The sequence below is a fragment of the Penicillium concentricum genome (genome assembly GCF_028827145.1).
Source record: "Penicillium concentricum strain IBT 3081 chromosome Unknown utg000004l_segment0_segment0, whole genome shotgun sequence".
Classification (NCBI taxonomy): Eukaryota; Fungi; Ascomycota; class Eurotiomycetes; order Eurotiales; family Aspergillaceae; genus Penicillium; species Penicillium concentricum.
In genome coordinates this window covers 1,426,525-1,451,156 of record NW_026622757.1, presented here as the reverse complement: position 1 = coordinate 1,451,156, position 24,632 = coordinate 1,426,525, and the positions used below count along the sequence as shown (strand labels likewise).

The 24,632-nt window shown below is 46.5% G+C and overlaps 8 protein-coding genes across 8 annotated transcripts; 3 read left to right on the top strand and 5 right to left on the bottom strand.

Moving 5' to 3' along the window:
* Nucleotides 1-30: 30 nt before the first annotated feature.
* On the top strand, nucleotides 31-1,494 carry N7517_009503 (putative RNA 3'-terminal phosphate cyclase; the record flags this gene model as incomplete). The annotated part of the gene is made up of 1 exon (XM_056727226.1): nucleotides 31-1,494. The coding sequence occupies one exon, from the start codon at nucleotides 31-33 to the stop codon at nucleotides 1,492-1,494; it is 1,464 nt and encodes a 487-aa protein (XP_056575798.1).
* A 3,242-nt stretch (nucleotides 1,495-4,736) lies between these two features.
* On the bottom strand, nucleotides 4,737-5,020 carry N7517_009502 (uncharacterized protein; the record flags this gene model as incomplete). The annotated part of the gene is made up of 2 exons (XM_056727225.1): nucleotides 4,737-4,859; nucleotides 4,943-5,020. 2 exons carry the CDS (start codon nucleotides 5,018-5,020, stop codon nucleotides 4,737-4,739), a joined length of 201 nt encoding a protein of 66 aa, XP_056575797.1.
* A 2,550-nt stretch (nucleotides 5,021-7,570) lies between these two features.
* Nucleotides 7,571-8,914, bottom strand: N7517_009501 (putative inositol 5-phosphatase; the record flags this gene model as incomplete). The annotated part of the gene is made up of 1 exon (XM_056727224.1): nucleotides 7,571-8,914. The coding sequence occupies one exon, from the start codon at nucleotides 8,912-8,914 to the stop codon at nucleotides 7,571-7,573; it is 1,344 nt and encodes a 447-aa protein (XP_056575796.1).
* Nucleotides 8,915-9,384: 470 nt separating this feature from the next.
* On the bottom strand, nucleotides 9,385-11,439 carry N7517_009500 (putative pyruvate carboxylase; the record flags this gene model as incomplete). The annotated part of the gene is made up of 2 exons (XM_056727223.1): nucleotides 9,385-11,341; nucleotides 11,390-11,439. 2 exons carry the CDS (start codon nucleotides 11,437-11,439, stop codon nucleotides 9,385-9,387), a joined length of 2,007 nt encoding a protein of 668 aa, XP_056575795.1.
* Nucleotides 11,440-11,734: 295 nt separating this feature from the next.
* On the top strand, nucleotides 11,735-13,644 carry N7517_009499 (uncharacterized protein; the record flags this gene model as incomplete). The annotated part of the gene is made up of 3 exons (XM_056727222.1): nucleotides 11,735-12,421; nucleotides 12,527-13,109; nucleotides 13,166-13,644. The coding sequence occupies 3 exons, from the start codon at nucleotides 11,735-11,737 to the stop codon at nucleotides 13,642-13,644; spliced, it is 1,749 nt and encodes a 582-aa protein (XP_056575794.1).
* A 2,029-nt stretch (nucleotides 13,645-15,673) lies between these two features.
* On the top strand, nucleotides 15,674-16,294 carry N7517_009498 (uncharacterized protein; the record flags this gene model as incomplete). Its single annotated transcript, XM_056727221.1, has 1 exon — nucleotides 15,674-16,294. The coding sequence occupies one exon, from the start codon at nucleotides 15,674-15,676 to the stop codon at nucleotides 16,292-16,294; it is 621 nt and encodes a 206-aa protein (XP_056575793.1).
* A 1,105-nt stretch (nucleotides 16,295-17,399) lies between these two features.
* On the bottom strand, nucleotides 17,400-18,133 carry N7517_009497 (HPP family protein; the record flags this gene model as incomplete). The annotated part of the gene is made up of 2 exons (XM_056727220.1): nucleotides 17,400-17,870; nucleotides 17,930-18,133. 2 exons carry the CDS (start codon nucleotides 18,131-18,133, stop codon nucleotides 17,400-17,402), a joined length of 675 nt encoding a protein of 224 aa, XP_056575792.1.
* Nucleotides 18,134-18,349: 216 nt separating this feature from the next.
* Nucleotides 18,350-21,543, bottom strand: N7517_009496 (uncharacterized protein; the record flags this gene model as incomplete). The annotated part of the gene is made up of 5 exons (XM_056727219.1): nucleotides 18,350-19,121; nucleotides 19,175-19,186; nucleotides 19,270-20,864; nucleotides 20,918-21,230; nucleotides 21,287-21,543. 5 exons carry the CDS (start codon nucleotides 21,541-21,543, stop codon nucleotides 18,350-18,352), a joined length of 2,949 nt encoding a protein of 982 aa, XP_056575791.1.
* Between the last annotated feature and the right edge of the window lie 3,089 nt (nucleotides 21,544-24,632).

The window sequence follows — 24,632 nt, the reverse complement described above, 5'->3', positions numbered from 1 at the left end:
CAGTGTCAAAAACAATTCAAATTACCGGAAATGGCGGCGCGATCTTCTTCATCCAACCATGTGTATTTGAACGGCCGAACCCTGGAAGGAGGTGGGCAGCTGGTTCGAATTGCCATCGGGCTGTCTGCATTGACTGGTCGTCCAGTTAGCATCGATCATGTTCGCGGGAACAGAGAGGGGAAGAAGGGGCTCAAGAGAACTCATGCTGCAGCAGTGAAGCTGTTGGCCGAGATTAGCGGCAGCAAAGTATCGGGAGGCGAGGTTGGCTCCCAGTTCTTGAACTTCTTTCCTCAGTCAATCAGATCAAAACGTGGACCACTCCTGGATTTGTCGCAAGTGACTGTAAAGTCTGAATACGACATCAAGCTTACAACTGCCGGTGCCACCTGTCTTGTCTTCCAGGCCCTCTACCCGTATCTGCTTTATGCTGGATCGCAGGCAACTGCCCCTTTTATAAAAGTCAACATCACTGGTGGAACTAACGTTACTTTGTCTCCATCCTATGACTATGTAGCGCAAGTTATCGTGCCCAATTTCGTCAAACTTGGACTTCCTCCCTTGTCTATTATCCTTCAGAAGCGCGGCTGGTCAACGGGGCCGGTTGAGCTTGGAGCAGTCACTTTCCTCATACATACACTCGCATCTGAACACAATCCAATTGACGAAAACCAACCCAAGGGGTCACCAGAAAAAGATCGGAACCAGACAGCCGAGCGTCTATGCAGCTTCCCGCGGATTAATTTGATGGATCATAAACGCGGGAAAGTCACGCAAATTGATATCACAGTGCTAGCACCTGATAAACCCACTATAAACGGTGACGCAGAAGAGGGCACGGGGAGCACTGTTCGCCAGTTTATTGAACAAGTCACTCAACGGACTCTCCGGCGTGAAACTAGGAAGCTGGATCCGTCTATATTTGCCAAACGCTCTACTTCGTCTCGACATAAAGAGGACTCTGTCAGCGAACCATCAGCCAAAGACACACCAGTTCCTATCAAAATCCACACATCAGAAGCTACGAATCACCACAGCCACGTATACATCCTTCTTGTGGCTCATACTTCCTCTGGGTTCAGAATAAGCAATGATATTCAAGGCGGCGTGGGAGGCAATCGCCTGCCTAAGCCAAAGAAACAAGGGAAACAAAAACAACAGCCAGCCCATGGCCCTCGGTGTGATTCTCAAAGCGAGTCATCGTTTTCTGCGGCTGCAGAGCTAGTCCATCGATGCGTGAAAGGATTCATAGGGGAAATCTCATATGAGAGTCCAAATGCCCAGCCAGATCAGAAAAATCCTTCTAACGCCAAGAGATCTTGTCTAGATGCAAGTACGAGAGATCAAGTTGTTGTTTTCGAGGCACTTGGAAAGGCCTGTCACGGAGGTGTGCATGACGCCGAAGCAACCGACATGGAAACTTTGGAAGACGAGCGAGATTGGACACTCCATACAAAGACCGCACAATGGGTGTGCCGGCAGATGTTGAATGTCTAGATGTCTGCACTTAGAGAATCTACGATGGCTGTATTGAAGGCACGAATTGAATTTTGAGCCTCCACAACCTCCCCCGAGGTTTGAACAACCATCCACCAATAAAGCCTAAGATATAAAATATCAACTAATATCCAACATGGTATTTCTCACGCTGTCAACAAAAAAAAAAACAATCTATTCACCGCAAATTTTCTCCGCCAAGTGCCGGTGTCCACGTAACGCGCCTAGCCACGTTAGAACCCGAGATTAAAGGATCTACGCCCCAAAGCGGCTCTTCAACCAGGGGGCCAAACATGCCGGTCAACTTCCCAGCCATTCCGCGCTTATTACCCCCGAAGGTATGTTCCAGACCGAAACTAATAACCAGTTGGTAACTATAGCCGAGAAATCATATATTGTAGAACCGATCGGGTATATCTCCACGACGGTCTGTTTGACAGTTTGACACCTTTGTATCGGATTAGAGGTTCAAACGGGGGTCTTTGAACGCTTATAGGGCACAGTGGATATCAAGTGTTCGTGTTCGGGCTACATGCAACAACGCACGATATCCACTTTGGCTTGATTGTTGGATATAAACAAGCTCACGAGTCTTTCATTTGAATTTCATGTGATCCCCTGTCTTTTCTTTGTCATATCCAATATATTTTCTGATCTTCCGAATATTGGCCCCTTGTTACTACTGCATAACATGTTGCCATTGTGTCGGGATATTGGCCAGGCGGGTTAATATAGTATTAATCTAGGTAATTAAGAAAGTCATCTTTTAGAATTTAGACCCTCTAGGTACTCTCGGAGGTTCAGGGATGTGACCCCCAATATTATATCACTGTAAATATAGCGAAATACTCAGCATGACCTCGTGACAATATCAAGATTAGTTCATTTAATGACACTAAGATTTACCCAAGTGTCAACGGGAAATGCAACGCCACACACCGATTATACTTCCCACAGCGATCGAACAGATAGAAAATTTCAAAGCTAGCATCTCCCAATGGAACGTGCTAAATTCCCCACAGTTCCTGAAACAAACGCTATATATGTGGCTAAGTTCGAAAATTACCCCAATACCGAGAAAAACAGAAGAGAAAAAGGGGCTTGAAATCTAACAAAAAGAGAAACCGCATAGAAGGTCAATAGAAGCGGCTAGAAGCGGATTTTAACGCTAGGCTCCTTAGTTTTATCCCACTGGACTTTGTTTTACATCCGACAACTATGGAATGTGGGTTTGTCTTTCTTTTTTTTAAAACAATCCTTTTTTTTAGTTTTTACTGTTCCTTTTGTGTGTCTTTTTTTAGGTACACCCCTAATGCCCAGTTCATTTTAGCGTTGGGTGAGGATGTCTAGCTTACAATAATATAACTAGACATACAATATAGACAATAGTTTCAGATGTGGACAAATCACGCGGAGTGGGAACTATCTATCTCTGAGACAAGCGATCGACATAGTTCTTTCTCCTCGGTATTCTCCTATATGACCCCCTTTCCCCCTGTTCTTCGGATAGTAGTCCGCAATGTATGACATGTCCTATCCACGTTCCCAGTAAAAAGGGTCTTGTATATTACTCCGTATACTCCATATAGACCAAATAAAACCCCCATTCGGAACCGCTAATTCTCCGAAAAGGCCAGGCCCAGCCACTCAGTCTAGATCTCCTCCAAAACCACATGTGGTGACCACATGACTTTCACAACCTGCGAAAATAAAATAAGATATTTACTCTGCTCCGGGAGGTAAATCATAGCAGGCCAACGTCAATCCAATATGACCCGTAAGAGCTTGTGCATGCTATGTGTGTGCTCACAAAGACAGGGATCACCCCTGCGTAGGCGTGAGCTATCAACAAAAGCCGATAAACGATCGACGGCGCAGGTCGTACTAAGCCTCACACAAATGCCATTGCCTAACTCGTGTGTAACATAGCCTCGATCACTTACTAGGAGCGGAGCATGCCACCTGCGCATATATCATAAGGCGCAGATCTATAGAATCGGGCCAGCAAGGTCTAGATCCTGACGGGGATGTAGCTACAAGGTTGTCTCAGCATGGCGCAGAGAATGGGGGGTTGGTGATGCGACACAGAGGAAATGGGTGGGCTGAGGGCTGCGAAGGATGAATACCCATGCGAGTTTATTGGCGGTGTGTTCAGAGATGAGAGATGGCGGGGTGTGTGCACGAGCGTATTTCTAAACTTGGGGTATTTCTCTATTTCTTTTTCTGGTCTTTTGGGGCTTAGATGTCTGTTTCAATGTGAGATGCGGGAGTTGCGGCTGAAAATTGTTAAGGAAGAGGATTACCCGGGTGCCGGGTCCCCACGACGGGTTAGGGAGGGGGGTTTTGGGGCCGAAACTTCACAGCCCCGGCATTGGGGCTGAGGGTCTGGTCATTTAGGCCCAAACGCGTTACCGTAAGGGTTGGGTAGTAAGATGTCTAAAATAGGTGTTGGGTTCGAGAATAGATATCTTACAGGGCTGGGTATTCTGGATTTAGTTCTAGATTATTCAAGGATCAAGAGTTGGTAGAAGGTCAAGACATAACGATATGAATGCTGTAAATAGGTATATAGCACTAGGGGAATGGTCATATGATAAAAAGCGCAAGTAAAACAGAGGGGTATGGCATCACCGTTCACAAAGAAAAGAGTCAACATCAGTTAAAGAACATAAAAATAGGGCGTAAAAACCAGTACCAAAGCAAAACCAAGAATATCAAAGCACACGTATGCGCAAGGAAAAGAACGGGTCGATCAACGATCAACCGGAGAGTTGAAAGAACCCAATCCATCAGCGCCACTGCCCTCCAGTGGCAGATCCATGTCCGGTATCCATGCAAAAAAGCGATCTATCCATGCAAAATAAAACAAAAACGCGGGTCGTTCTTTGTAGAAACAAACCCAAGCGAGTGAAAAAGGAACTGTTCGCGAAGTCCATGCAAGTTTCCCGTTTCCAAAAGGAGATTCGTGGAAGCTCGCTCATTAGCCCGGCCAATGTAGAGAGAGTCGAGATCAAAGAGGTAAAGTGAGAAAACCGGGAAACCAGGCGAAGCGAATAGCAGACGGCCGCCGAATATAACAAAGAAACTCCCAGCGATGCATATGAGAGAGAGACAAAGAGAGGCAATTAAGAACAAAGGAAGCGGCCGTAGATCATGCGAGGTGAATCCCAGCCGGCAGGATGCAACATGGCGAGGAGCTGGGTTATTCTCCGGACCGTCCCGGAAAGTGTGCTTTGCATTCATTACAACTCAGGCTCGGGCGCCTTGGATGAAATATCGCCAAAGAGCTCTGAGGGCAGCACTCGCTTGTAGTCGCGTGGTTGGGCGAATGGTGAAGCGAAAGCTGGACGGCGCAAATTTAGAGACTGTCAAGGGGATTAGTTTTTTCTTCTTCTATTTTTTGGACCGTTTCTTGAAGGTAGATTTCAGAGATATGGGAATCACATACAACGCAGTCAGAGCATTTCGCTCCTTGTCTGTTCACACGGCCTCGGCATCCACGAGGATAGTTTGCGCAGGAATACATGATAGATTTTGACCCGGGGGGAAGGTTTTAGATCAAAAGAGAGGATTCGATATATCGAAGAGAAGAAAAGAAAAAAAAAAGTAACTAGACTTTTCAAGCTTAAATGTAACGGAGAATAAGGATCAAGGCCTAGAATGTGTACAACACAATGACGTCGGAGGTTCAGGGTAAGAAATTCAGCCACAAGGTTAAGGCTAGAGAAATTTGGAAGAAAGAAGAGGATCCAGGGAGAAGATGGACGTTTATATTAGAGGCTCAAAAAGATGGCTTAGACATTTAAAACACTTTGAAAATAGGAGGATTAGAATTTTTAGGGTTCCATTATTACGGCCGTTTGCTGGGGTTGGTTTTTTATTTTTATTTTTTCATTATTCTTTGTGTTTTATATTTTATTTCTGTTATTTCTGTTATTTTCTGTTATTTTTGTTATTTTTACTGTTTTACTGTATTACTTTATTTTATTTTCTTTAATCTCTCTCTAACATCTGAATCATCTTTTTTCTTCTTTTGACGGGAGACCTAAGGTAGCATTGGGTACGTACACTTGGTGCTTCCCGACTTTTTTTCTTCTAACGTTCAATATCTCTAAATCTTTATATCACATACTTTCTATCTACTGCAGAGATCGGTCGATCCTGATCCCTTGACCCGAAGATGCGGGTTGATCGGCTCAAATGCTGGTCTTCGGTGCATGAAGGGGGCCAAGGATCGGCTATACATCGAAAAAAAAAAAAAAGAGGACGGTACAATGCATAACGAAATGACTCGCAGTCTATGTATATTGCAGGGACAGGTGGATCAGCTGACAAGTGCATATTTCGAAACAGCAGCCTAATGCAAACCAAACCGTTAAGCTTCAAATTAAGTATTCCGCACTTCCGTGAACACTATATGAAAACAGAGTACGGAGTAGATTTGTATATTATGGACCTGATACCTTTTTTTCCCTTTACTTGATTTTTAGTACGGAGTATTGGGGTTTCAGATTGAAGACACCCCTCGATTCCCAATTCTGGGTCTTGGGCCTCCATATGGAGTAGTTTGTTCTGGAAAAATCTCCACCGAACTCAGGGGATGATTTCCTCGATTTTCCCTTTCAGGCCTGTTTGTAAGTTTGCATGGAACATTCTGATCCTTCTGTGCTGTCCACTTTCTCCTGATCAGCCCTGTCAATGACATATTTCCTCGCTTTCTTGATTATTGTACCCCTTATTCTTCTATCCCTCCATCATTCTTTAGATGATCGTTATCTCATATATTCAGTCTAAACCAATGACAATCCAATATTCCAGTTGAAACTTCACTATAAACAATCCAATTCAATAGCCCTTTTGACTTGACCCTACATTTTGTGTTAGTTTCTCCCTTCCATCCCTGTGGAGGCTGTGGACCGGCCCTTTTTATTTTATTTTATTTTTTATTTTTCCAGTCAGCAACATTCCAAAGTCAGAAAATATGAGATATGACAAATTCTTAAAATGCACTGTCAGATCCAGTGCTGTGCATTCCAGAAGTCCGGCTAGATCTATAGCACGTTTAGAGCATACACCGCCTCTCATGAAACCTCACATTTTTTTCTCTTGGCTTTTAAAGTGGTACACACGGTGAAGGCTAGACCTGTTCTTAAAGGGAGAATCAGGAAATTAAGCTCTTTGCTGGTCACTTGACCTGTTCATGTGGCCTATTCCATGCGTTATCGCACGTTTGTCAATGGTTGGTGTGACAATAATTTCTTATGTTGGATGTATAGTGTAGGAAAGGCACATTGTATTTCTATTGCCGGATGTTCCGGTCCGTGAAAGAATAGTGGCCCACAGCTCAGGAACAGAAAGATTTTGGCGTCTAGAAGACAAATATTTATAACTCAGCACCTGGACAGGAGAAAAGATATATATAAGAAGCCCCGTGTAACAAAAAGAAGAGAGACTGTCTACCATGAAGAGTGGAAACCTTACTATGACAACAGTAACAGCCAGAGAGATCTGTGCAGACTTTCCCTGCAGCCTACAGTCTCAGCCTAGTCATCACAGTCATGGGAACCTCTTGTCAGAAATGAGCGATAATCGGAGGGTAAAAAGCCAGAACCAAATATGATCTCATCCAAGAAATTCAAGCCACCCTCAGCCTTCGGCGTCATTTTTCTTACCTGCAGAATGCACCCCGACCGTTTCGGATCTCGGTTCATGTGACTTGGCCTACTATCTAGGTTAGGCTGTTGCTAGGGCCTACCCGCACTGTCTGTACAGAATCGGGACTACAGCCGGAGTTATCTGATGGACCTGATCCATTTGAAGAAATGCAAATGCGGGGATTACCTGCAGCGTCACACATTCAATCGAGGGATGGAACCGGATTGCCAAGCTTGGAAGCTTGGAGTCTATGCAGAGAGGGAAATAGCTGGGGTTTTTCATCCAGTGCCCGATTTTGGCGACTGGCAGCATTGCATGATATTGCTCCGAAAACACCTAAGAGACAACAGGACAGAATGATAAAAAAAAAAAAAGGAAAGGAAAAAAGACCTCCGGAAAGCGCCGTTCATCACACCATCACTCAAATCTCCAGCATAGATCGCAGAATGAAACACGCCCCGAAGATACCTAGCAGTGACGCGAGAAGCAGCCCATTTCCTTCCCTGGTCAGTCCCAGATACGCAATTGCACCAACTAAAATCTCCTTTCGTCGCGCAACCTCTCGCTTAGATTTCCAATTCGGATCGATAGAGAATGGAGCCACGGCTCGGTGACCCGATCTTGCGTTCTCAGTGTTTGAAGATGCGTCAGAGGATAGCAGCGGCACCGATGCAACGAGCGCAACGGGACGATGATCAGACTGCGCGAAGAGAGGGAGTGCATTGTATGCGAGCGGTTTGACCTTCCCAGCTTCACCAACCCACGAAGGCTTATCGAGGTAAAGGACTCGATCGCACCAACTGGGCCACCGGTGATTCGACCATTTCCATTCATGATCATCCGTGTCCAAGCCCTGACGGACAGCTTCGCGCGCGGCATCCGAGTATTTGTACGTGGGAGGGAAATCGATCGGCGCCTCGGACAGGCTGTGGAAGGTCCGGCCATAGCTCATCTCGCGCACGAGCTGGTCGTTCTTCAGAAGGTGGGAATAGTGCGACGGGTTATCGAGGTCGACATTGCGCCGAGGGAATTGTTCAGTCTCTCCAATCGAGGGTCCGACATTCGAAGTGCGGTAGTTCAGGTCTCCAGCGAGGAATAGGTAGGCGTTTGGCGCGAAGAGATCTCTGCGACTGCCCTCTGCGTGGGCCGATGCAGCGTCATCGAGAAGGTTGGTGTTTTCGTCCACGCTTGACCTTTCTGCTGGTCTCTTGTTACCGTGGGTGAATACAAGGCGCTCAACAATGCTCTTCCAGTCCTTGTTTCTTTGCTCATAGGAATCCTCCATGGGAGCGAGATGGGCCGCGACGAAAGTGAGGTCCATGGTCTTGGATGGGTGCCCTTCAACAACGTATCCCAGGCGTGCCCCGACAGCGCCCTTGTTCCCCATTTCCTGAACCCCGACGCCGACATGGGCTGTGTCGATCCATGCGACTTTGCTCAGAGTCTCATCGCGCGCGAAAAGCATCAGGCCTGTCATTCCCGTATTGTCGGTGAGGAAGTCCACATAGTGGTGATTCCATTTTTGTGCCGAGGCTTTCTGGACGGCACGGCGGAATGCATCGAAGTAGGGTGAAAGGTAGGATCCTCCGAGGAACGAGTAGGCGATGGGTGCGATCTCTTGTAGCGAGAGGAAAATTAGGTCGGGTGCGGAGCTCCCCGCACCAGACGCGGGGAGTGCGTCGAAGAAGTGACTCGCGAACGCATCGACATCGGCAAAGTTTCTTGCACAGTTGTAAGTCAGCACATAGACACCGAGGGTATCCATACTGAAAAATGAACTCTGAGGTCAAATCAGAGGAGAGAAGAGTAGAGGATGAGGGAAGCTGAAGCGGTGACGTCACATTTAAAAGTGACCGCCTTTTTGTGATCGCCTGCTTGGGATCGAAAAAAGTAAATAAAACACACAAACTCGAATTTGGATTTTAATCGGAAGAAAGACCATCTTATACTCCGTACAGGTACAACAGAAATATACTGCTGATGCTTGAATTCATCAAACTATTCCAGACAAAAAACAAAAAAGAAACAAAAAAGAAATCCTTGTGCATCATCCGTGAATCGAACACGGGCCTCGTCGATGGCAACGACGAATTCTACCACTAGACCAATGATGCTGAGAACCAGGTGGATCTGCAAGCTGATTTGCTGGTGATATCTGGGACTCAGGAATTGGATTTATGAAGGGACTCGATGCCATTCATCCTATACTTCAAGCTCTTTGGTCTATATACAGAATCATAACTTGCCCCGGACTTCCAATTTGCCATTGTTTGGTTCTAATTCAACCAATAACATACCCTCGGCGACATCCTCCTCTTCATCCTCCATCTCATAAACCCATTTGACCCGACCACTTCGAGGGCTTCGTACTTCGAGTTCCATCTTCATCTGCTTGACAAAAGCCAGGACCTGATTTTCAACAACGTCCTCTCCATCCGATACCAGTATCTCAATCAGTTTTCCTGATAGAGGGAGGATGATGTGGTGTGCATTATTTGGATCACCTCGTCGTTGCGACGAGGATACTAATGCTGACGCAGCAGTCGTGGTTGTTTCGAGTTGCATCCGATAGGGGATTGCACCCTGCGAGGCTGGAGTCGTATATTCAATTTCCGCAGCGAGTGAGGTTGGGAACTCATTGCGTAGCACTCGGGATAGGCGCAGATGGTGGGAGATTTTGTCTGCTTGTTGGGAATCCTTCGATAGAGGTTCCAGCGTGATTGACCATGCGTCTCCTTTTCGGAATAAGAGATTAGATGCTGGTAGTCCGCCTTCGGTGATTGCTTGCTGTGAAGGGGCGGCTGGGCCATCTAGGCTCCGAAGAGTCTTTGATATGTTCTCCCCTTGCTGGAGTACTGCGTCGAGGTTGAGCCCAAGCCATTGTGTGTCGACTTTGCCGGCCATGAAATTAGAATGAGCCACGATCCCTCGTAGAAGGCTGATATTAGTTTTCACACCGTCAATCTTAGAATCAGCCAAAACCCGCTGGGCTTTTCTAACAGATGCTTCCCAGGTGGGCGCAGTCACAATTATCTTGGCCAGCAGATTGTCGAAGTTAGATCCCACAACCAGTGCGGGACCAGAGACATTGACATGGGTATCTACTCGGATTCCATGACCACTAGGCACGGTAAAGCCAGTAACTTTGCCAATGCTCAATGAAAACCCATTGCTCGGGTCTTCAGCACAGAGTCTAAGTTGGATTGAAAAGGCACTTGGCGGAGTTTGACTTGCGTTGACCTCAGCACCGAGGCCTAGCTCATGAAAAGTGTGTCCCTGGGCGAGAAGAAGCTGTGTCTGCACCAGATCTATCCCACTGATAGATTCCGTAATGGTATGCTCGACTTGAAGACGTGGGTTCACCTCCAAGAAGTAGAATTCCCCGCGTTGTTCGCTGACCAGAAACTCAAACGTTCCCAATGATTGATAGCAGATTTCACTTGCCATCCTGAGCGCAGACTCGATCACTTGACCAACCAGAGCTCTATCCCGCATCAAAGCCGGGGCGCATTCAACCACCTTTTGAAACCGTCGCTGAGCACTGCAATCTCTTTCCCACAAATGTCGTACTTGACCCGTTCCATCACCAATAATTTGAATCTCAACATGATGAAACCCGTCCACAGCAGCTTTCTCCACAAACACAGTCCGAGACGGCGACTCGCCAATCGCTCTCTGAATACTATTATCCAGCTCATGCTCCTCGCGTACGAGGCGAATCCCGCGACCGCCTCCGCCATCGACAGCTTTGATCATAACCGGGAACCCAACCTGCGTAGCAAACGCACGTGCTTCGTCCACGTTGGTGGTAGGTTGGCTCATGGCTTCTAATACAGGGACTCTGCATTGTTTCGCTAGTTGTTTTGCCTGTAGCTTATCCCCCGTTCGGGCGAGATTTTTCCATCCAGGTCCTATGACGAGAGACCCGGCTTCGTGCCACATGCGATACGCGAATTCGGCGCTCTCGCTGAGGAATCCATACCCAGGATGCACAGCGTCAATAGAGTATTTTTGGGCTATATCTATCAAAAGGGAAATGTCGAGATATGACGACGCCGATGGAATTTCAATCGCATGCTGCGGTCGCCCTAGATCGCAGTGTGATCGGTCGTCTGATGTGTAGAGACTGAATGTCTCGATGGGCTCGGGTAATTCTCGTGCTGCATGCAGAATACGCACGGCTATTTCTCCTCTACCAAATATCAGAGCATGTTATAATATCATCTGTAGAAGTTCATACCTGTTGGCGACTAACAATCGCTTGATGGGCCGTGAGTGCGGGGATGACATTTGGGGCGAAAGGGGGAAATCTGGGGTAATTGTATGTATATGAGCAAGTCAGATTAATGAGATAGATTATAATAAAATAAATTATAATTCAAATAGAGATCAATTGGAAGATTCAAGATATCTCATTAGAAGATATTTCTATCCAACGTATTATAGCTCTCGACATGGTCGACCTCGGCTCTCGGATAGTCTGACCACCCCCTCAGTAGACCAAATCCTTAAACAATCTCCAATTCTACATACACTGTACACGATATACAAGGAAACCAAACCAAACCATATCAATTGATACATCATGACTAAAGACAACGACAACCCATCAACCAGAACAGGCAACCAAGCCACGGACCGTCTAAACCAGGTCTCATCCCATATATCCCCACCAAAAGACCAACCAAGAAAGTCCAAGTCAAAATCAAAGTCCACAGAAAATCGCCTCCCAGCAGACCATTCAGATGTACTGGATCAACTAGCAACGCTCCGCGCAATAGCCGCAAAACCAGACCCCAACAACCGAGGCTACGTCCGCCAAAAGCAAGCAGGCAAGCTATGGGTGCGCGAGCGCATTGAGCAACTCCTAGATCCAAACAGCTTTCAAGAAATTGGCTCCGTCTCAGGCACGGTAACATGGCAAAAGACCGCGCCGATGCGCGAGAAACCCGTCTCCTTCGTGCCTAGCAATAACGTTCAAGGCGCTGGACTGCTTCGCGGCAGGAAGGTCCTCCTCACAACTGATGATTTCAGTATTCGGTCTGGACATGCCGACGGTGCGAGTGTAGGTAAGACGGTTTATGTGGAGAAGCTTGCTATTGCGCTGCGTTTGCCGGTTGTTAAGCTTGTTGATGGGAGTTCTGGGGGTGGGAGTGTTACGACAATTCGGAAGGAGGGGTGGAGCTATCTTCCACATGTTGCGTCTTTTCCACATGTCATTAAGCAGTTGAATATGGGGATTCCAAATTTGGGGGCTGTTGTTGGGCCTGCGGTGAGTTTTGCTCTAATATTTCCTCTCCATCTTGTTCTCCTTTTTGCTTTATATAACAACCCATCTGATATTGGTTGATACAAGCGGAACTGACCGGTCGTGTAGATTGGACTTGGCGCCGCGAGAGTGGTATCTTGCCATTTCTCTGTGATGGCAGCTGACATTGGAGCACTGTTCAATGCAGGTCCAAAGGTTGTCGAGGGTGCAACATTCGAAGAAGGTCTCGACTTTCAAGATTTGGGCGGGCCTATGGTTCATTGTATGAACGGCACGATTGATAATCTCGCCGCCAATGAAGCAGAGTGCTACGAGCAGCTGCGTGTAGTTCTGAGTTACCTCCCCAACAGCGGTAGCGATGCACCACCAACAATTCCCTGCACTGACTCGGAGGAGCGTGAGGACGTTGCGCTGCGGAGTATCATCCCTCGACGACAAGCACGAATGTACAATGCCCGTTCAATCATCACATCTGTAGTTGATAAAGACTCCTGGTTCGAGATCGGAGCATTATGGGGTCGCACTGCAATTGGTGGACTTGCGCGTCTGGGTGGCCGTCCTGTTGGAATTATCTCGCTCAATTGTGAAGTGAATGGAGGCGCACTGGATGCCGCCGGCAGCCAGAAGTTAACACGGCTGCTGAAACTGTGTGATGTGATGAATCTGCCTATCCTTCAGTTTTTGGACGTCCGTAAGTGACCTTCTTTCATCCTAACTCATGGAAATGAGCTGACATGCGGTTTGAAGCGGGATATGCCATTGGTACTATTGCTGAGCGCACGGCGACAATGCGTTGGGGCGTCGAGCTCGCCAAGGCTTACTTCAGCACCACCGTGCCGGTCTTCAATGTAGTCACGCGACGAGTGTTTGGTGTGGCGGGTGGTGTTATGTTGGGTTGTCGTGATCCGGTTATGCAGGTTGCTTGGCCGTCTGGGCAATGGGGTTCGTTGCCTCTGGATGGCGGAATTGAGGTTGGACATCGGCATGAGTTGCGCGAAGCTGAGAAGGTTGGGAAGAAAGAGGAACGATATCAAGAGTTGGAAGAAGAGTATCTACGGTTGATGAATCCGGTGCGTACAGCGAATGCGTTTGGAATCGAGGAGATTATCGACCCGAAGGATACGCGGAAGGTTTGCTGTTCTTGGGCATCACATGTATATGAGGTGCTACTCAAAGAGAGATTAGCAGACCGAGCTTGTGGGAAGCTCCAGCCTTCTTTTGCCTAATAGAAATTTGAGCTTGTTATGATACGTGAAACAGTTTAATGATACTCCGTGAATCAATATAGGGACACTAAGAACAACTTACGCGTCAAATAAAAAAACAATAACATCGCGCTAGAACGAAACCGCAGCCTCAGATATTTTAAGCCAAAGGCCAAAATGAGCTGGAGTCCGCCGATATACTCTCCGCCGACTCGAGCTCATTACCTATTGCACGTTAGTGCGGATGATAAGGGGCATGTATAACCTGTCCCATCGATATATCATACCAGGTGTTATCTTACATTTGATTTATGTTGAATTTTATTATAGCCATTAAATAATTTACTTGGTGATACAGTGCACAAATACGTTCTTATACCATAAACAAGTGCGAAGTGGAGCTTGGACGAACAAAGACGACCTAAATTCCCCTTTAATCCTAACATCTCACATTCAAGGCTATATACCTTAATATATTTGCGCCTTTTACGGTTGCTAAATGCGTAGGGCCTATCTTCAGATGTATTTCCCCATAGGTAGGGTTTCATACATAGTCGGAGATCTCTAACCTAATCTCTCCCCGATTTCTACGTGATAGTTTGCGCATCGGCGATATTTTTGGTATGGATGCTAATTACTCTTATAGTTTCGATGGAACTAGAATGATTAGTCTTTACCTAGTGTTTATAGAGGTAAAAACGAAATGTCTAGCTTCAAATAAAGGACTTATGTCCTAAAACCCTTTATTTATTTAGCTCACTACTTCTATAGATCTATCATATCTAACATAATTCCTCCTGATTTCTATATGAAATTAAACACTGACGACTGTTTGCTTATACTTGTCAATTCCCTTTATAGTTTTGATAGAGAATGATTAGTCTCTGGCTAGTGTTTATAGTCAAATAATAAAGTCTTCTATTCTTTTCGCTTGATATTTGTATGAATCCATTATATCATATCAGACCTAATCCATCCTATCTTCTACCTGATAGATTACGAATTGACTATAACCACTTATTCTTTTGGTAGAGGATACTCCGTCTCTACTTGGTAGTTATGGAGGTAAAGGATGAAAGGTCTAGATTAAGATAAAGAACTTCGCTCTCGAAATTAAAGGCTATTAATATAGTCAATGGGCTCTATATAGATCAATTGCATTATCTAGCTCATTATCTAGCTCATTATCTATTTAAACATATAACTATCTACGGATGTATGCCTCTATAGATAGGTTTTCATACATAGTTGGTGATCTCGAGCTCAATTCCTCCCCGATTTCTACATGATAGTTTGCGCATCGGTAATAGCCCTGCTATAGATGCTATAACCTTCTACACTTTCGGTGGCGCTAGAATAATTAGTCTTTACGTAGTGTTTGTAGACTTAAAATTGGAAGGACCGGCTTCGTATGAAGGCCTCGTGCCCTAAAGTCCTTTAACTGATTGCTTCTTAGATGCCCTATATCCCTCAGCTCACTGTCTCTTGTACCTAGATAGAGGCATGTTATAATTGTACGTCTATCTTGGGATGAATAGATCTAATTGCCCCAGTATAAAAGGCTTCTTCACGATTTTCCTTCCTTCTCCTTCCCTCTCTTCCCTCACCACCCTTAATTGCAGATCTTTCTTTCTTCTTAAGCAACTCTCATCTCAAACTCAGATTCTTTTGATCAAAGGTAAGCTTCATCATATCGTCTTTATCTTCATCAGCAGCTAACTTCAATATCATCCAGCCCAGCCCCGTCATCACTTATCATCTTCTACGAGAATCCTCGGCGAGAATCTTCACGATAGTCATCATTGGTAAGCTTCATCATATCATCTCCATCACATCACCTCCATCATATCATCATCAGCAGCATCTAACTTCATCAGCAGCTACCTCATCATTGAGCATCGCATCGTCGACGGACATATCCACGAGCATATCTACCTTTATCCTCAACAGTAAGCTTCACCATATCATCTTCATCAGCAGCTAACTTCATCAGCAGCCATCTTCTACACCATAGTTGAACATCCCCACAAACCTTTTATCCCCCATCAAAATGCAGCGCGACGTTCAGGCTGCTGCCTTGGAGAACTTCCAGGAAACCCGAGACGCCTTCGTCAAGGACCTCGAACAACTGTCCGGCGGATACAAACACGGCAAAACAATTCCTCAGATCCAAGCCGACCTCTACAAGCTCATCAACACCCTGTCAATGTGGACCCTGATTCGAGCGGGCACCGAGAAGGAGGGTACTTGTTTTGAAGAAAGATGTCGAAATCTGATGGGCCTAATTGACGACGTGATCAGCATGCTGCAGCTAGACATCGAGATCGTGGACCGTGTTACACGAAAACTTTTCGACATGGCAACCATGCAAGTCGGAAGTCTGACTCTGAACGGCTTCAGCAATGACGACGTGAAGGCAGTTTACAACGCCAGAATGATCGAAGATGAACAGTACAGGTGGGAGAGAAAAAAATTGTGGGAAGACTGCTCTAGACAGTCCTTGCTTCGCAGTTTCTGGGCCCGATTCTACTACAAAGGATATGATTGCATTTGTCGTCAATGTATGGACCACTACTTTCCTAGAAGGTCGCCCACCCCATCTCCTCCCCTTTCCCCATTGCCCGAAACTGACATCGATTCATATGTGACTACCTCGAGCGAAGAGGAGTGAGTGAGACATGATCCCTATTTCTTTTTTCCTTTTGTTTTCGCTATTTTCCTTCTTTTTTTTTTACGGTGAACACGTCGTGAAGTCAAGTTTTGCGATATCAAATTGTTTCTGGACAGAGCGTTTATGGTGGGACAAATTGTTTATGGGGGCGTTATGGACAAATTGCTTTTGAGATTTTGAATTGGTGGAGGATGTGCTTTTTTTCGGTGAAGTTGGTTTTCGGTCAAGTTGTTTTTTCGGCGTTTGGAGTTCAGGGTTTGAAGTTTTTAGGGCAAATTGCTACGAAGGGTTGGGACAGATCGTGATTGGGACAGATCGTGATTAGGGCAAATGAAAGTGTGAGAGTAATTGAATTTACAAATTGTAGAAAGTAGTCGAGTAAGATAAAAAGAACAGTAAGAAATAGTAAAAATCTTCTATTAGGTAAAGAAATGCTAATAAATGCGAACAGAGTCGAAAGAAACGAAACTGATATTGGTCTACACAATCAAATCCGAGAGTCGAAAGTTGGACAAAAAGCTCTAGGTAATGGTTTGCTACTGCTGTGGCTATGATAATTAGTAGATATGTGGGAAAGGTCAGCTTTTGTATAGGGTCGCAGGGTAACAGGGTAAAGTTCGCAGGGTTATAGAATGAATTTAGAAAGCTTCTAACTAAACCGGTCTCTTCTTGATTAGACTAAGAGATAGTAGAATATCATGTCCTGCCTAGACGGTACCTGCTGGTTTTATATTCATCCTGCGAGAGTTACCCTGTTACCTTGCGACCCTATACAAAAGCCGACCTTTCCCATCATTCCCCAGCCACTTACGGTGGCGCGAAATCGGAAGACTGCCAAGTACTGCTGAGGGATTGATTTTGAGTAATACCAATGTGAAACACTATAATTGTGAATACTGTTAATGGGTATTTTGGATCACAAAAAGTGAAGCTAAATTTCCTTTCCCTTGGAGCGCTCAAATAAATTAGTAGTACAACCGAGTGTTTATATACATTTTACACCATCTCACACCAAACGGATAGCGACATATGCCGTGCAACCATCTCCAAAGTGTATTACAACCTCTTCCAATAACAAAATCTCTTACTCCCTCGAATCTCCATTTCAAACGGGACACTTCCCTGGCTTCTCCTCTTCCAACGAAACATCAACAGGCACCGGGGCAGGTGCAGCAGGCTTGGGCGGAGTAGGCGCGATCCAAAATGCAGGATACCGACGGTGCAAATTATTGAACAGCAGTGCACACACCAAGAGCATAACCGAAGACAACAGAACTACAGGCAAGTAGTACCAAGAAAGCTGCCAAATTTCATCACTGGTAGCCGGAAGCAAAGCAGTCGCTCCAGCAGGCGGGTGGGTAGTACCCGTCAACTGCATTACGACAATAGCAATAGCCGTTGAAAGGGAAGCGGCTAGCCAGCGCAGGGACTCGAACCGCGCCTGGTCGGGCATCAGACTGAACAATTTGGTAACGCAGACGCCAATTATGGCGCTGAAGAAGTGACCGAAGACTAGGGCGCGCGGTTGCGCGAGGGGACTTTCGATCGCGCCGAAGACGAGGACGGCGGATGCACCCTGGTTTGGTGTGAGTCAATGTGGATATTTTTCAGAATGCGATGTTATTTGCCACTTACATAGGATGCGATTATACCTGGTACATTGCGATCGAGGAAATAGTCGGAGTAATTGAAAATTGCTTGCACGACTGATAGACCGCAGAATGAGGTTATGAAGGACCATAGAGCGACTTCATATTTAGAGAGTGGCTTCACGGCCTCTGGGCGATAGCCGAGCCAGTGGCTGATCCACCGGGGGAGACGGGCGAGGCGAGAGGCCATGAGGAAGATTAAAATTATTAATCTATACAGGAGAAAAAGAAAGAAAACAAAATGGGTCAATTTAAAGACGTTAAAGACGCTAGAATGAATTTGGGGGGGGAAAAATTGGAGAAAAGGCCGTGCGGAGAGGAATGTGAGGAGAAGCAATTGATGACAAATTTATATGCACAATATTTTTTTATATACAGACTTATAGGTATACACGGCTCATTATAATTACACCTTATACTGCTCATGCAACAGGTCACGGCTAACAATATGTGACTCGCCCAATGTACCCTTCATCACAAGTACCAGGTCATCCACTGCAGACAGGAACTTGAGGTATGCGCTGACGGCAACACAGAATCGGCGATAGTTCTCGTCGCGGATCAAATCCTTGCTTAGCATAATATCCACGTGGCGCGACGTCCAGAAATCGTGGCAACGGTTGAGTAGTGGCGTTGGTAGCACCTCGGGGAGAGGATCACCCGTCTTGAGTGATTGTTCAACCACACCCAGAACAGCCATGACATCGCCGATATTGTGGTGATCAAGGAGACCAGCTTGACGAGCCAGGCGGCTTTGCAGATGTTCTGGTAGCGAAGCAGATAGGTAAAGTAGGCGAGCGATGTTTTGGTTGAGATCTTGGCATAGCGATTGCACTTGGCCGAGACGGTCGCTGTCAAATGGCGAGCTGGAAAATTCAAAGCGCAGCAAAGCGATGGGGCCGTCCAGTTCGGCGAGATTCTCAGCGACGTTAAGGGCCAGCTTCTCTGCGGCTAGGCCTTCTTCGCGCCCTTGTCCCCAGCAGGATAAGAGGAGCGCGTAGTGGTCCGAGAGTGAGCGAATGACATTGGAAAGAGACTTGCAGACGTGTCGCGACGCAGACGGTGGGCGAGGGAAGAGCTGTACGATCAGTGCCGCTGCGGAGCCGATAAGAACAAGCACAAGTCGTCGCCAGAAAACATTATATCCCCAACCGGGATTGCCGTAGGTTGGGATGTGCCTGGAAAGTATGTCAGTTGTGTTGCTTCCTGCAATAAGGTAAAATTTACTTACGTATCCTCGAAGCTGTAACCAATAACCAAAATGCAGGTCGCACCAGCCATAATCATAGCTTGAAGCAGGGCAGGGGGGCGAAGATACGTCCCCACATGAGAATCACGACCACAACAGCCATGATAGCAGCGAGACCGTACGGATTACCTTCGCCGTGGCCGGAGCCGATATACCACGCAACTAAGCCAAGCAGACCGCCAAGAACGGTACCAATGGCTCGACAGAGAAGGGAGAAAGTGAAATCGGCCATGTATATGACGAGGGTGGTCTGCCCCATGATGAGGGCCCAGATTCCTTTCTCGCGGTAATAAAAACCCGCAGTGTGAGGTATCGCAGCAGGAATAGAGAGTGCGATGGTGACAGCCACCATGCGCATTGCATACAGACCTTCCGGGTTGATGAACCAGTGATAGGTGCCGATGACAGCGCGCGCAAAGCGGCTGCCTTTGTTGACACGATACCCTCTGCTGATGCGAAGATGGTGCTGTGCCGCTTTGGACTGCGTCTCTGCGACGTCGGGATCGATGATTGGGTTATGAACTGCGCTTACAGGGGCCACAGCATTTTTCCGACGGAACCAGTTGACTGCATATCGCAAGCCGTTGGGTAGCCACAGGCGGATCTTCTGGCGTTCACTCAGGAGAGCGACAAGCTGTCCCAAGACCCGCTCCCATCCGTCGACGACACCGAGCAACTGCTCTTCAAAGACCATTCCCATAGTGATACCCCGAACTCTGGGCAACGAAGTTTCGTCAAGGGCCTTGAGCATGCCCTTTTCGTCGAAGATCTCCGCATGTATTTCAATCAAACGTTCGGTGGTTTCCGTTGCAAACGATGTGCGGAGGGCCTGAAGATTCTGCAGCGCAGTCTGACTGCGCTCGTGCAACTGATTGAGCTGTTCCTTGGAAGGGCGACCGAACCAACGCTTGTTAACCGTATTAAGGGATTCCGCAATGATCTCAACAGCTTCCTGGCACGCCGGGATGATATCCTTGCTGGACTCGCGCAATACCTCGACAGTTTCCGATCGCATAGATTCATGTTCCGGGCTCCGCAGTGCTTGTACCAAATTAACACTCTCCATCAGCTGGCGCATGCCAACCTCGCGTGGACGTTTTTTCTCATTTCCATTAGCTTGAGATTCAGTATCGGAATCCCGATCCACAGTGAACTGGTGTAGCTTTTCTAGCTTCTTGTATCCCCCGATGCGGGCGATGTGGACTTCTAAAAGCGACAAACTATTTATCAAAGCCTGGCGAATCGGTTTCTTCATGGTCTTGACATCGTCAGCACCCCACCAACCGACGGAAAAGTCCAATGGCAAAAAGCTAAGTGCCGGTTTGAGATCCTTGTAAGCAGCAACGGCCTTCACCTTGATCTTTTGCAAATCTGCCATAGCCAAGTCTTCACCTTTCAGAAGACTGTTCTCCGTAGCATCCAGCGGTCCTTTGAGTAGCCGCACCAGATCCTCCATGCCACCAAGCACGACATGGGAGGTGGATCGAGGGAAAAAGATGAAATGAGAGACCAGGCCCAGCCCAATTCCAATAGCGGCAGGCTCAATCAAGACCTTGGGGATAGTACCGTTAAACGATGGAAGCAGCGGGCCAATGGTCAGAGAAACATCGATGATGATGATTGCGAAAATCTGCATCAGGATGAATTTGGGATTCATAGCCCGAAGACGAGACTGCGTAAAATGGTCAATGTACTGATGATCATGTCGGGTCAAGAAATTCTCACGATTAAATAGATGAACAAACAAATTAGGCAATAATAGACAGCTGTGACACGGGAGTCAAGCATCCAACCGGTGTAGACAAGCTCCTGCTGGACAACTGCGACTGGCCGTCCGGTGGCATTGGCCTGGCTCTGTGCGGTCTGTCCAAGGGCTTGAAGCCTGGCCTGGGTCTCGGCCGCCGGTCTGGCTGCCATAGCTGCCTTCATGACGACGACACCCCAGCCCCAGCCCAAAGCCATACCAATGATCAAGGTCAGAGTTCCTAAAACGAAAAGGAAAACAATGCCGGTCGGAGGCACCATGAAGAGTACCAGACTGATCGCAATAGGATTAGCGATTGATACCGAAAGGATACACATAGATGAGCTTACGCTGCAAAAAACGTCGCAGTACCAATGACGCTTAGGGACGGCATGATGAAAACCAACAGCATCGCCACCCACGCAGCTAGCGAACAACGGAACAGCATCTTAAGATCGCGGGCATTGAAGTGATCCAGCCACCCAGGCAGCTTTCTGCCGGGCTTGGGGGCCGCTGCCTTTACGGGTGAGGGAGACCCCTCCCCGTTAGATGTAAGCGGGGACGTCGCCGGCTGGGCATCTCGCTGAGAAGGTTCCATTTCAGTCATTCCAACATAGAGAGTGCAGACAAATGAGATTATCGGGAGGATGAAGCAGTTAGGAGTTGAAAGCGATAAATATAATTGGCATTCCTCTCGATAAAAGGGGAGAGAACGAGGGGACAAAATAAGATTTTACCGGTCTTCCAGGAGAACGAACGATCGGCGCTATTGACAGGGTTATTTAATAATATATCAGTCAACCTTGGAAACCCCGTTAAAATTGAAGGATCGTCGAAGGGCAAAGGGTTTACAAAATGGGAACATAGGGCAGAATTCGGAATAAAAGGGCGGAATAGAGAAGAGAGCCAATAGTGTAGTGGCAATCATATGGGCGGTAGGACGAAAAGCACATGTAAACAGGGGCCTAGGCCTAATTCGGCAGTCTTGGCGCTCTTAACTATGGTGTTATGTAAGCGGATCACCAGATGCCAGGCGCCTGTGCGCTCCAACCGGGCAAATTCATCGAAATTATCGAGCTTTACAGAGTGGGGTTGATCTAATGTAATTGTACGCAGATAGCAAGAACGGCAGAGAACCATGACTCTCTGCCGTGTTATAATAAACATGCCCTACTGTCTTGGATCGGCATTAAATCCTGCATACAGACTTATGCAGGATTTAATGCCGATATTCTGATGAAACTCGGCACTTGGCAGCATGTGGGCGCGGGAATCTGAGCCTTGGCGTGGACAGCTTGTTTCAGTCCATAAGGCTAATAATAATACAACGCCCCATAGGGAGCTTTAAAAGAATTCCCTGTTAGTTTCACCTGACACTATCGAACGCCTCTGCCATATTGGGCTTATGTGCGGCCGAAAGGAGATAAAAGGAAGTGAACGTGGAGCCCTATTATTGAGTAGGAAACTAATACCAAGAGCCCTCGGGTAAGGCAACAACAACAATAGCCTTGACTTATCCGTGCGTTCCTTGTCGAGTAAAAATCCGCTACTCCGTAGAGAGAGGAACCTTGGGATGACCCTAAGAACTGAGTCCTATAAGTCTGCGTAGTGTGGCTTTATCATTCAGGTGTCCGTTACTCGTTTTAGCATCTTCTCGACATGAACCAGATGCTCTTTGATTTTCAAATAACCCTCGTCCAAGGATGATTCAAACTTAATCATTCCACCATGATCAGCTTGAATGAAAATGTGTGACGAATTCTCCTGTAACGAAGACGACACAGCCTTGTTTAAAAACAACCAGCATAGTATAAGCAAATAGTCCACGGCTGAATGGTGATTATTCTCTTACCTGGTCCAATCTACTGTTTGTTGACAGAGAGTCGGGCCTCTCGTGAACAAATAAAGTCCTAAACTCTTGGCAGATCGATGGGTAGCTTTGTAATGTAGTGACCAACCAGTGTGCTTCCTTATAAATGTCACTGGAATCCTGCTCAGATCCTTTAGCACTAGCTAAGTAGCTTTGCAGTCCAATGAGCGTTGAATCTAGCTCGGGTGTTCCCATGAAGATAGCTCCGCGGGTTGAGAGTTTGATGCCACGAAGGTCCAAAGTATGGGTTACTTGTGCTGAGTCGGCATAAAGCAGGGCCTAGCGATGATCAATGACAACTCTCTTTTTGGAAAATGCCGAGACTTACACTTTTGACTATAGGCCCCCCGAGACTATGTGCAATAAATATAATCGGACGGTTGGCTGTCTGTGTTGTATCTGTTAGTACCGACTAAAGATATCTTGTTTAGTTGTCAGGTCAGTTGAATCGGTACATTTGTTGATGATCTCATTTCCCACAAGTCATGGACTAGTCGCTCAGATATTTCCTGCTGGGAGTTTTCCGTAGTAGGCAAACTATAACCCCATGAAAGGACTCGAGTGTTGGGCATATCACTTGGCAGCAGATCATGGAGCCAGTTTACCCCATTGGCTGCCGTCCATGAATTTTCGCGGTGGCCACCTAGTCCATGAACAGCAATAATACTGCACCAATCATTAATTATTGAAATGTTGATAGAGATGGGCTAACAAACTCGAATTTTGGAGCTAGCCCTTCATGTAGCAACTTCAAACCTGTCTCCTCGTCTAGTGGAAGTGGAGACTGTAAGCACTTTTAGCATATCGGCAAAACATTCCTCTCATTGTGAGTTCCTACTGTCTTCACGGTCCTTGATTGGCCCTGTTTGAACGGAAAACACCATGGCCACGGCATGGTTCACGACAAATGATGTTCAAGGTGCGGGGTAAATATGGGAGGAAGCTATGTAACTAGCATCCACTTCCCCTATTCCACTTGATTCGTTGAAAATCCGGAGTGACAAGGTGAAGTTAAGATGGGTGGATAGGAAAATCCAACTGTGCTAGTCTATTATTTACTACGAGGCCAAACCCAAAATATAGTAGATCCGCTATCTATTCATCCTGCGACCTCCACCCTGCAAGTCTGCAACTCCCCCTACTGACTACTCTGTATAGATTAGAATTTACAGCACTATTTATTGCACCGAGCCATGATTCCTCGATATATCGTAACAAGAATACTAGTCGCCTGCTTATGCGGCCTTGTGATGTCTTTTCAGTGCTCTTTTCGATGGTCATCTCAAATATTCCATTAGATATCTTTAGAATGTTCTCTCGCCCTTCTTAGTTTTACACGTAGACGCCGGACAGAAAGCGGTAAGAGGCTTAATTTGTAAAAAGGACTTTTCCATGTATAAGCTGGGAATTGTGACACATCTGATGCCATATATGTCTGTGAGTTACAGTTCGGTCTGATATAACAAACCGACATCCCTTAGCCTTTTGTAAGCCCTATTACTTAAAATTAGATTAGATCAATTGACATTTAAAATAGTGTCCATCTCGTCCTGCGGACAAAGGATCCGATTGATAAGTTGGTGCCTAAGGCAAAAGTTAGTGCCCAATTTTTGAGGCGTAAAGCTTAAATTTAATCTATCCGGCGGATCACGTGGCGTTCTTCCAGATGCATCCATGGATACATTCCAAGGTTCTTCATTGCCTCTGTGCCTTATTGGAAAACAACTCAATTTACCTGGCCAATGTATTGGCCACAATGCCTACTGACCCATATCAATGGATCGGCCCTGAGCCTTGGAAGAATATGAAACCAAAGAAATTAATCT